The sequence below is a fragment of the Conger conger genome, chromosome 3 (assembly GCF_963514075.1).
Source record: "Conger conger chromosome 3, fConCon1.1, whole genome shotgun sequence".
In the NCBI taxonomy this organism is placed as follows: Eukaryota; Metazoa; Chordata; class Actinopteri; order Anguilliformes; family Congridae; genus Conger; species Conger conger.
Genome location: NC_083762.1, coordinates 36029661 through 36042791, shown reverse-complemented (window position 1 = coordinate 36042791; position 13131 = coordinate 36029661). Strand labels below are relative to the sequence as shown.

General features: G+C 40.1%; 1 protein-coding gene across 1 annotated transcript in view; it reads right to left on the bottom strand.

Annotated features, from left to right (window-relative positions):
• Nucleotides 1–13131, bottom strand: part of LOC133123297 (kalirin-like) — a 151018-nt gene extending 137887 nt beyond the window's left edge. The window contains exon 1 of the mRNA XM_061233642.1: nt 12554–13131. Within this exon, the coding sequence (XP_061089626.1) occupies nt 12554–12620 (67 nt within the window). The 5' untranslated portion in view covers nt 12621–13131. The remainder of the gene's footprint in view (nt 1–12553) is intronic.

Here is a 13131-nt window from a genome sequence, read left to right as displayed (position 1 = left end):
TAACATAGCAGTAGCAGTAATCTCCAGCCAGTAACATTGAGGATATCACACTAAATAGTTGTAAAAAAAGATGCTCAGAGGCATAGAAAAGTAGGTCTATATGCAATTCATTAAATTAATTATGGCAGATATCCAAGTCATCAAGAAAGGAGGGCTAGCACTGAGGAGAGTTTGCATGGAGACTACTTTATAAAACTAAAGCTAGTTTTAGCCAAAGCATTTGCCTTTCCTCAGTTACTGTTGGTACTGTTGTTGTCGTGCTCAAGTTTTCACCAACATTGTTAGACATACACTGGTTGGTATTAAGTTGGAAACATTGAGCTGGAAAATGGCAGGAAACACTTAATATTATTTTTGTACATTACAAATTTCCCATCAGTTATAAACCTTTGACCTTGACCTTTGTCAATCAGCTTACCAATCTCATGACAACTGCAAGAGTATGTCCACCCACCATGATACCACTGGTGGTGCATCCAAAGGCTACAGGAGTTCAAAGTTCAATGTTACAGTGCAGTCCTGTAATGTGCAACCAGTGTTATCATAGAGGATGTCCAGAGGTGTTCACACTTTCAACTGCTCCGCTTCATTTGAAAATAATGGGGGGTCGCTAACATACAGGAGAACGACGGCCATGTCTGGTGTGAAAACACCTTATGGACTGGAGATCAAGCAGCATTGCGTAGTTCAAGCAGGCCATGAATCAAACCCGGCTCCATCTGAACCTCTGGACATCACTGGTTGCCACTGGTTGCGCATTACAAGACCAGGGAAAATAATTATCAAAAAGAGAGAAAAAGAACTCGCTGTAAGGCAACATATTTCTCTGTAAAACCAGGCATATAATTTCATGTGAGAATCGAACGGAACTGTTATATTGGTGTGCCAAGAGCTATTTGTCATTTTGTTTTTAAACTGTATCACTTGTTTAATTAGAAATACCATTTTGTATCGAGCCTATTCATGTTGCTTAATGACGCTCCAGAAATTGATACAGAAATAAACATTTCACCAAACATACACAATAAAAACTTGTATCTCGGCAAAAATGTTTACGAGATCAAAAGCAGGGCTACTCTCATAAGACCAGTGACAACTCTGTCCGCGGGTAAATTGTAAATCAGTAGGTATTGGAAACAAAAAGCGGGGGAAGCAATCCTGAGATTGTGCACGTGGGGGTATAGCGAGAGCAAACTGGGGGTCGGAGGTATTGGGGAGTAATTTCAAAGGGGGTGGGGGTTTGTTGGGAAGCAATTGCAAACTGGGGGGGGGGTCTGCATGGTTGAATAAATTGGATTGGTCTCCCTGCCAACAGCCTAGGACACACATACACTTTAGTATCTCTGCAGCCAAAAGCCAAAGTTATACACTGTCTGTCCAATTTCATCTTCACCTTCAGCACTTGCAGGATACTAGTCTAAATGCACCTTTTCTAAACTAGCCAAGAGAGATACACTTGCTACATAAAATGCACGCATTTCACTTTTCATGAAAACGGTCACCATCTCTAGGGTCTGAACCCAAGTCAGTCAATTTCTTTCTGCTGTTGCCTGTAAAAAATATTCTGCAATCAATATTTCACTACCTTTTTCTCACACCTTCCTTCTCCCTCCCTGCCTTAAAAAGCTCAGACTTTTGTGTGTGGAAGCCAAGTGCCACAGAAAGGTTATTATAGCTACAGGTATGAATTTTACTCCATATATGGAATGTTTCATCAAATTTTTTAGCTAACATGATACCATTTATTTACCAAATTCAAAGCAGCTGTGTTTTCTTCTATCCTAAATTCTTAACTGTGGAAACAATTATTTGAATTAAAGACTGTGGTCTGGTTCACTCACAACCTGTAATTAGTCGCATGGTCATGAGATTGACAATCAGTAATTCGCAATCTGTCTTTATTTGTCATTACTTGATCATATTGTTACTGCAAAATTAACATGTTACTCCATTGGATCTTATTAGTTAAGTTAACAACTGAATACCATTTACACAGGGAAAGTGTCAGCCATAAGGAGCAACTAGTATTGGATCACAATTACATGCAGCACATGTAAACTATGCTATGCTCTCGTTTCCACTTTTGAAGTCTGAATGCATACAAACGTCTCAGCCCTTCTGCATAACCTGCACCTTTTCTTGAATATTTTTTCTCATAATTCTGAATTGTGGGTCACAGAACCAAAAGTGTGCATGCAAACTGAACATACAGGAAGGAATGTGTACTGTACAGAATTTAATGACCCAAGATCAGACTACCTATCAGCTTATTGCCTTTCTTATAGTTCCGGTTATTGGTGGAGCACCAAATTCTTCCTTTTGATCTTTCAGCAAAGCTTGAAGTCTTTTCATAGCTGGGATGAGCTGGTCTTTCCATGTTGAATGACTTTCACAGATGTTCTAAGCAAGGATAAATATACGGCCATTACAATGATTTTGGCCATGTAACTTCTACTGCAGGACGTGCACTGTAATCACTGATATTTACATCTATTATAGCAATTGCATGTTTCTACTGCCATAAACAAATTATTATTAACAAAAATAACAGCCATAAACAAGTGAAATAAATGACATAGATTGCTGTGGCTATTTTGTTTTCCTAGTTTCTGCTGAATTGTAGTCTGTTTATGTGTTGCATGTAGCACTGCCAGGAGCCTCCTGCCCACAGTACAAATACAGAGCAGGACCTCAGAGGAACATGCATATCAATGAGGTCATTCCCCTCTGATTTCACTACTCCTTGTGCACAGTGACACTGTCGTAGCACCACAGTCCACAGCAGGCTGTCTGGGGTATTTACATGCTGCTTAGGTCATCAGAAAACGTCGCTCTAGAAACAGGGTCTGCAGCTGCGCTTTCGTTGTAATCATATTTCAGTCAGAAAACCTGGAGGACTCATCAACAGCAGTCAACATGGCCAAGATACACAGCAATGCAGTTGAGCACCCTTACACCCTAAATTCCTTAAATATTTAATATTAAACGTTATGCAGCGAAAGAGCTGTTTGCCATTGTACGGAAACAGCGGGTTGTAAATTGTTGAAAACTTATTTAAAGAGTGACTACAAAAGGTTCTATGCAAGCAAAGGAGCACATGAATGGAGCATTTCAGAGAATAATTGCCTGCCTTGCATTTGACTTTGGAAAAGTATAATATTTAACAAATATAAGCAAAACATTGCTCATATCATGTTGGATCCTTCATGAAGCCTCAGATACTCACGCACACTAAACCCGCAAATAGCTTCCCTGGGATCACTAAAGTAAAGGGAATCTAACCCTTTAAGCAGCAACAATATGGATCAACTATTTCTATTGCAGTGCATTATAAGTTATTTACAAGTGCAAAATATTTTCACTTAATGGCATTAAAATCCTTATATATTACCAACATAATACCAGCAAGCTTGTGTTTTCCACTAAATCATTTTGGGTGAGTATTGTTCTTGGGGTACAGTTTGCAAACTAGACACTTACAAAAACAGTGGTGTTTGGTTAAAAAAGCTAGGTTAACACTTCAAAAGGCATAAACCTGTAAGTTTATTTTTAATGTACTTGCCTCCACAATCTTTTCCTTACAGAGCTCCGTTTTGGCCTTCTCAGTATTTTTTGTGCTTTTGAAATCAGGCCAATCTTGTGGGAAGCTTGCTGAACACACACTCCGGTCTGCCACACTGCACTTTCTAACTAGCTATTTGGGTTTACGATTTAACTCCTGTCTTCACAATATCTTTCTGAAAGGAGGTTTGTTTTGTCTGTGAAACTAACTAAATCAAAATTAATCACAATGAATCAAATACACAGTGAAAATGAAATGGTCTAATGGCTTGCCATCAAAGTATGAATGAGACTATATCATTCCTCAGACTGCCAGATGGAAGTACTAAAAAATGTTATGCTACAAAATAAGGCAATATAATAGATAGATGACATGAAAAATATGGCCATGTACTGCTGTATGTACTGGCATGGTTGTATAGAAGAGATAATTCCTGCTTTGTCTTTAATCAGAAGTGATTTTGGAAGTGGGGTTGCTCTGGCTAGAAACCTACTGTGCAGGCTGTAAGTATTTGGACAGTGGTAGAATTTCTGTTCTTTTGGCTCTGTACTCCAGCACATTGGATTTGAAATGAAACCAACAGTGTGAGGTTAAAGTACGTACTGTCACCTTTAATTTGAGGGTATTTACATCGGATCGTCTGTGTAGGAATCACATCTTTTTACCCCGTTTTAGGGTACCAAAAACAATTGGACAATTGGCTTCTGAGCTGTTTCGGATTAGTCAGGTGTATTCAATTGCTTCCTTAGTGCAGGAATAAACAACTTTCAGTATATAGTCTTGATTCTAGGCTATTAGTCTTGCCTTTGTTATTGGTGTTTGTCAACATGATTACCAGAATTTTTCAAAATAAGCAGCTGTTTCAAGACTACCACCATCATAAGTGTCCCAAAGACACCCAGGATAACCTGCCTGAATGACTACTGCCAGTGGTATTTACATCAGTCTTCATGAAATGCTTTGAGCGGCTTGCTAAAATCCACTCTCCCAGCTAATCCAGATCCGCTGCAGTTTACAGTACAAGGCAAACAGATCTACAAACAACACCATCGCCACAGCCCTTCCAAACCTGGAGGAGCACTTGTGTGAGAATGCTATTCATTGACTACAGCTCAGTATTCAGCACCATAATTCCCACAAAGCTTGTCACTAAGCTCAGGGACTCAGGGTCTGAACATCTCCCTGTGCAGCTGGATCCTGGACTTCCTGACGGGCAGACCCCAGGTGGTGAAGAAGGGTAAAGATTGCTTTTAATTTTAATTTTGTACTTTCATATTTCCACCAAGAGAAGGCAACAAAACACTCTCAATGCTTCAAACTCTGTATTTTCATAGTTAGAAACATTATTAGAAAATGGAAGATAAATGGAACAGTTGAAGTCAAGGTACTGAGTATCTAAAACTCTAGACTATTAGATACTTCAAAACGCCCTGTCTGCCACCAACAATCATTCCACTATCAAAGATCACATTTTTTCCCCATTCTGATGGTTAATGTGAACATTAACTGAAGCTCCTGATCCATATCTACATGATTGTATGCATTGTACTGCTGCCACACAATTGGCTGATTAGATAATCACATGAATAAGTAGGTGTAATAAAGTAAAGATGTTCCTAATAAAGTGCTCAGTGAGTGTATATATTCTGTCAGGTGTTGTTCCATGCCAAACCAAAAGACCATAACCAAACTGAAGTAGTGTCAAGAGCCCCGAAGATTAGCCTCAGCTGCCTTTATACAGGGAGTGCCACAGGTTTCCCAGGCGCTCTGCCTCAGCACTAACAAGCCCCCTGCAGGTAAGACACAAAAACAGCAGCCACGACACGACAAGTAGACTGAGGCTGTCACAACCTTCTCAACTGCTGCCACTGTAAGTCACCTGTTCATAAGACAAATTTATTTAATATGAAATGTAACACAAATGCAGCAATGTACAGTATGCATGAATGTGTGTGTGCATGTGGGGGGTGGGGGGGGGGGGGGCTTGCCAAGCAATCACGGCTTTTAAAACCTGGCAACTAGACTTTGAGTTCAAAGAAAGAGGTGCATCTGTCTGTGTCATCTGTGTCTTCATGTGTGTGCATCTACATGCAAGGAAAATGGCACCATGTGCCAACTGCATGGTCCCCATGAATCTGCTACATCACACACTGTCCCCGGGTAATATATCTCCATAGAGCTCGCTGATGTGCATTTTCAAGTCCCACTACATTACTTGGCCGTTTACGTAGATACAGCTTTTGAAACCAGGCAACCACACTTTGAATTCAAATAAAAGAAGAGAAAAACAACTGCATACATTTGACTGCTGGCAAACCATTTATTTATTTGGGGCTAACCACAAAAGAAAGTGTCTGTGTTCTGACCACATACGGAGCCAATGGTGCTACTGATGGCCCAGGGCTCAGACTCAGTACACCACAGAGGAATCAGTAGATACATGAACACAAAAAAGTAATACAATTATAATGATGATAAATGATTATTAAAACAACAAGCTTATTGCTAAGAAAGATCAATCATCAAAATGCTCTGCTATGCTTTAGCTATCTCTGAGAGCCACTACATTGCAATCAGCAAGCGTCCAGAAATATACAGTAGGCTCCAGAATTATTGGCACTCTTGATATATATGCAGAAAAAGTCCTGTAAACTAAAAAAAATAACTTTTTACAACATACATAAAGTAGTGCACTTTATTAATGATTCAATGGAATCAACCAATTTATTTATTTTGCAAATAAAACATTTATTTCCCCAAAAAACAGGTTCCACAATTATTGGCATCTTGGGATACCCCCTCTTCAGTTCAGACCACTGGTTTTTCATGGGAATTAAGTCTGGGACTGGGCCTTTTTTATTTAACCATTGCTTAACCTGTGTGGATTTTGATGTAGGCCTATGCTTGGAGTCATTGTCCTGCGGGACAATCTACCTACGATGAAGACTCAGCTTCCTAGCAGAGGCAACTAGATTTTGGGGTCTGTTATAATTATCTGGGCAGACAGTGGCTTTACACAGCACATACACTTTGTTGAAAGAAAGCAGTTACTTGATTGCATTACCTGTGGTTCTGAAAGCTTACCTTCGCCCATTACATCACCTGGGAATAATATAAAAAGCCTACTGAATAGCAAGGCTTCACAGCAAATCCAGTGCCCTGACAGAAATGTTACTTCAGTGAAGGGGAAATAACCCTTTACCTTTAAGGTGATTCTGCATCTAAACCCAGAACAGGCAAGCAGGTCTGGCTCGATGGCTCAGCACCATTAAACCACCTCAACCATTTTCAGCCCAGAGCTGCTGCGAATGGCTTCTGGCTCACTCAGCCATGTAATGCTTTCTTCCCAGGGCAAACGTCCCCTCCTCAGCTCTTCAGTGGTACAGCTCACCCTCTCAAGGGTCTTTCTGCCGTTTCCATGCCTCAAAACCAGGATTATGCCAGCATGTATCAATGTGTTTATCGATGACAGATATCTCTCCCGATCAGGAGCTGATGTCATCATCTGTCGTCATGACACAGTGAAGTCACGCTCCTTTGCCGGCTTTTACAACACTCTCCATCTGGGAGGCATTTCAGCTCTCTCTGAGAATAATAAAGCAGCCCTGGGGTTTTCATAAACAAGAGACAATGTGCAGGCTCCAGAGTCGGTTCACCCAATACAGGCACTCGCCACAAGCACAGGCTTGGCCCTGTCGATGAGGAGTCACACGTCTGTGCCAACTGCGACCGTGGCATAGGCTTAATCTCCGGGGTCGGGTGGATTTAAATTGGACGTGGTGGGTTATTGCTGCATTAGTTCCTCCTTATAATGTGACAGGCAATCAGCTGTTGTCAGTGAGACAGATCTCTGCTCTGATCAGCACTAGGTCTCCTGCAGAACTGTGGCTTATTAGTGTGTAAAATAGTCACTGGGTTGAAGATCAATGCATCAGATGTGTACATGCATTTTAGCTGTAACACAGGAGACACAACTTTTACTGTTGACTGACAAATGTCTGAGCATTTTGTTCTGGAAGGGATTTCCCGGACCGAAGGCCATTTAGCCCAAGAGTTCCGTACGTATAGGTGTGAAAGCCATTTCTGAACTGTGTGCCACCAAAAATCTCCATTAATATTTATCATTAAATTTTCAGTAAATTTGTTTCAACTATTGTGAATTTAGACCTATACTGTATATTCATTATTAGCAGAAGATTGAAAGTATTTACAGTAAAACTAGCCAATAGTGTCACAGTGACAAGACTGAAAACAATCCACACACATTCAGGGTTTTCCCTGGCTTAGAAAGAGGCTTAGGTGGTGCCTTAGCATGGCTGGTCTGGCTGTGTCATCGTGGCTAATTTAATGTCTATACCACCTTCTATTCCAATCCTTGACAGACACTGGTTTTGGCATAGAGTGCAGTGCATAAATATTTGAGACACATTTTTTGTTGTTTTGGCTCTGTACTCTCTGTATAGCACATTGTATTTGAAATTAAACAATATGTGGCTAAAGTGTATACTGTCAGCTTTAACTTACATCCATCCATATCTGGTCATCTATGTAGGAATTACAGCCCTTTTTACATGTATAAAGTAGACTATGGCCATATAGGGATGCACATGGTCAGCAACAATGCTTAGGTATACTGTAGTGTAGTATGTAGCATTCAAATCATGCTCAATTGGTATCTAGGGGACCAATGTGTACCAAGAAAACAATCCCCACACCCTGAAACCGCCACCATCACCACCAACCAGTACCGTATTGCAGCAGACATCCACATTTTTCCAGTCTTAAATCATCCAGTTTATGACACTGTGGTCACCTACCGGGATAATTCTACACAATGCCCCCACCGGTCCATGTGGCTGACATGCTTGGAGAGGAGGTGAACACAGCTTTGTGAGCAAGGAGTTGGACTTCACATCGCCCACTCCATTCACAAAATCTGCATGTCACACTTGTAGTTAATGCGGAACATATATATTAAATTGAAGAAGTTGAAAAACAAATTGCTTACCCGAGGTGTGAATGGAGATTAATTCTGACACTATTTTTCTTCTGGAACCTTTACCAACACAACATTTATCTAAAATTATCCACTTTTCACTTCTGCCTCATCAAGTCCACAAATACATCACTTTTTTAACATAATACTTAAAATGTGTTTAATTAGACAGAAAACATACACACTGAAATGAACACTCATATAAACCTGCACACACACACAAGAACATAAAAGAATTGACAAACATGCACAGAAACAATGTAAAATGTAAAAAAAATGAAACACACACACACATTCTCACATGCACTATAAAAATACAGAAACACAGACGCATGAAACCCAAAGAGAGGCATACACTCACACACACTACACAGAAACATATACAAACATGCAGCCTACACCAATATCTGTATGCACACAAACACACATGCACACACTCATAAATAAATAAGCACACACTCAATCAAGTACAGTGCACAGAGAGACAAAAAATAATGATGGACATAAAGAAACAATGTTTAATCAAATTATACAAGGCTCTGCAGACAGGGGTAAAATACGGAGTGTGCTGTGGTGAAGAAGAATGTGGTGTGAATTTAAATCTCGTTCCGTCTGTTCAGGCTATTAAATAAACAAAGTAGTTTCATACCAGGCCAACACAACTATACCCAAGAAACAGAAGTTATGAAGTACTGTCCATTAAGCAGCACATGGCAATACAATTTACCACCATCAATTGGCATGTTGCTTATTCTTCACCTGACCAATGGGTAGCCATGGGTTAGATATGTACCATCTGATTCACAGCACAGCCTCTTAAATGTAACTAGTATTCTCAATAACATTTATACAATATGATTCCCAGTTCAGAGTGCAAACGGCAGCTGTCTGGTTGAGACGATACAGAAACAAGTCAATTAAGATACAGCGACAATGTATTTGTTGTTTCTGCGCTATAGCTACTCCTGCGAACAAACAGTTGAAATAAATATGTGGTTAAAGGGTAGAGTTTTAGCTTTAATTTCAGGGTTTTAATTTTTACATGCTTATTGGGTCAACAGTGCAGAAATTGTAGCTGTTGTTATACATAGACCCCCAAAAGTATGATGATACACTCACTGAGTACTTTATTAGGAACACCTGTACACCCACTTATTCATGCAATTATCTAATAAACCAATCTTGTGGCAGTAGTGCAATGCATAAAATAATGCAGATACAGGTCAGGAGCTTCAGTTAATGTTTACATCAACCATGAGAATGGGGAAAAATTGTGATCTCAGTGATTTTGACTGTGGCATGATTGTTGGTGCCAGATAAACTGGTTTGAGTATTTCTGAAACTGCTGATCTCTTCGTATATACACGCACAACAGTCTCTCGAATTTACCCAGAATGGTGCAAAAAAACTAAAAATATCCAGTGAGCGGCAGTTCAGCAGACAGAAGCACCTTGTTGGTGAGAGAGGTAAACAGAAAAGGGCCAGACTAGTCAAAGCTGACAGGAAGGTGACAGTTAGGCAAATAACCATGCATTACAACAGTGGTATGCAGAAGAGCATCTCTGAACACACAATGTGTCAAAGTTAAGTGGATAGACTACAGCAGCAGAAGACTTAAGTCTAAAAAATAAGTCAATAAACTCAGTTTATTTTATGAAGGTGGAAAACACTGTCCCAGGTGTAGTTCCTGAATATCTCATAAATGCTTAATTGGGTTGCGATCTGGTAACTGAAAAGGCCAGATTAGATCATTGTTATGAACCACCCGGAATAGTACTATAGCACTGCTATATATAGTATACACACACCTACTCAGAGACCACTTTATTAGGTACAGTAGACCTGTACACCAGCTCATGAATATCTAATCAGCCAATCATGTGGCAACAACTTGATGCATAAAACTATGCAGACATGGTCAGGTCAAGAGGTTCAGTTGTTGTTCAGACCAAACACCCAAATGAGGAAGAAATGTGCTCTAAGTGAGTGTAGCTGTAGAATGATTGTTGGTTCCAGATGGTCTAAAAGTCCTATAGTGTCCTGTTTCACTGGAGTAGAAAAATGAGTTAACAAGCATGCAAAATCCATTTTTCATCCACCTGCATGGGAAAAGCCAAAAGAACAGTAAATTCAGAAGAGAGAGATGGTATTTGACTGTGATCAGACTGACGTCTGATAATGAAAAAATACATAAACGGTTAAACATGCCCCTTAGCACTGTTAGGGCCATAATTCAAAATGGTAAAGAATATGGAATGATGGAATGGTTGCAAGGAAGAGGATCACAGTTAAAGAATTGCAGAGATTAGTTGCATCTTGGGGTTACCAAGTCTCAAAAAGAACCATAAAATGGCACATCAATCTTAATTATCTATCTATAAATCCAGAAACAATTATTGTAGTATCTACTGTATATCAGGCAGCAAGAAGATATCCAGACCCTGATGATGTATAGGTCACAGACATCAGGAAGTCATGGCATGCAAAGGATATACAACCAAATGCAAAACATGACACTTTTATTTGAAATTATGTTCATCTGTCTCATTCATTGAAATGGGGGACTCCATATACAAAGTGCTGTAATTACTATATGGTCAATTACCACTGGTCTCTTCAGAATTGACAGTTCTTTGGCTTTTCCCATACAGTTGGATGAGGGATTTTGCATGCTTGTTATACTCTAGTGAAACAAGAAGTGATGGAATTACAATATAGTTCCTTTAGACTGAGATTAACTAAATAACGTAAAATTCTATTGCCATTAAACTTTTTGGGGATTAAATGGGGGTGCCGCCTACTTGCCTAATGTATGTGTTGCAGACTGGATCTTTCAATCTAATGGATTTTTTTTTCCCACAGCTAATCTGTAATTGGCCTGATAAACAGTGAAATACTGTGAAATACTGCTTCAATGGAGGCTAGCCACCCCTACCAATCAACAGGCAGAATAAAATATTTCATAAACATATTGGACTGTTGGTCAAATTAATGATTTCCAGGTTATCTCTTATGTTAGTGTTGGAAGCGGGCATTGGCAGCAAATTACTAAATAAATGATAACGTGCAAATATTGCATCATTCTTTTAAATATTGTTTTTTTAATTAGGCCTAGTATAGGCTACATTTTATTTAAGGCATATTCCAAAGGAGTCCAGATTTCCGAGGAAGAAGACAGCTGGACACCCAGCTCCACAGGTAACCACTTTGGCTACATCCTACAGTAGGTTAATTAACTCTAGCTGGGGGTGAAGATAGCCACCCACTACCATAGCTAGAGCGTAACATAGAGTTCAGTGCCTAGTACCATCAAACTACTTTGCCTTTGCACCGAGTGCACCACCAGGACCAATCCCCGGCCCGAAGGCTTTACGTTTTTGTGCACTCTCTGTAGGCTTCGAAATCTGCCTAACGAAAATATGTACCGACTGAACTTTACATAGTAGCCTAGTATGAATGTTGGTTTCCCTAATCATTTAATGCTCTTTCTCTAGTGCTTTCAAAGCGAGGCAACAGATGCTTTATGTCATTACAGAACAGCTACAGCCTAGTCGACTAGCTTCCAACGAAGCTCGCGCGTGTGTGAATGGGAACAGGCTAGCGGTGTACGGTAACACAGATTTAGCGATAGGATGCTAGCACAGACCAATGTAGGCTACAAAAAAACTGAATGATTAACACACATAAGTAGACATCCACATGCATGTACGAACAACACGCATGGCCGTCGTGACTGTACACCCTCGCCGTCTCAGCTCTGCTGAACATGTCTGTCTCTGGGCTGAAGTGCTCAGAGTCAATAGGCTATCCATCTTTTCATTCGGAGCAAGACACTTACATTTAAAATGATTTAGAAATCAACGATGGAATCAAAAATCCCGGAGTGCATTAACCTCGCATACAATTTGACCACACAATGCCGACAGAAAAGTGCGACCCGCATCTCTGACCGAGAAGCCTAATATTGGTGAAAAATAATCACATAGCCGCCCTACCCGTTTTGAAAAACGCGTCTGTATCCGAGTCGGTGGGACCTTCTTCGGCGATTTCTGTGGTGCTCATTTCGCCTTCCCGTTGGCTTCAAAGGTAAATAACGCACTGGTCCAGTGATCTATGTTAGAGAATCAATGCACCAGTCCCTCCATATTCTCGGGTTCCTGGTCGCAGCCCTTCGTTTTCCAGTGGTGTTTTTGTCCGTTATTAGCTACCGACAATGTTACATTTCGGTTTCTTGTTTAGAACTGAAGCACAGTAGGCTACCCCCTGCACTACAGAAGAAATCCACAACGCAATTAACCTAAGGGTGATACAATAAATCAAATCGCAATCCTGTTGCTATTAAGCAATGTTAATGATATGGCCAGTTCAAGTCTTACGTTTCACATTGCGGGTATTATTTCAGCATCCTTAGCTGCACAAAACGACGTTCCTACACACATGGTTCATTTACAACGACAGCCCTATATGTTAGTGATGTCAGAAAAATCTGCATAGCTAATGCAAGTGTCAGGTATGAATCAAAAGCAGGGGAATGTTGCTATTTTTTAAAATTATCTCCATCTTGCCAGTTTGG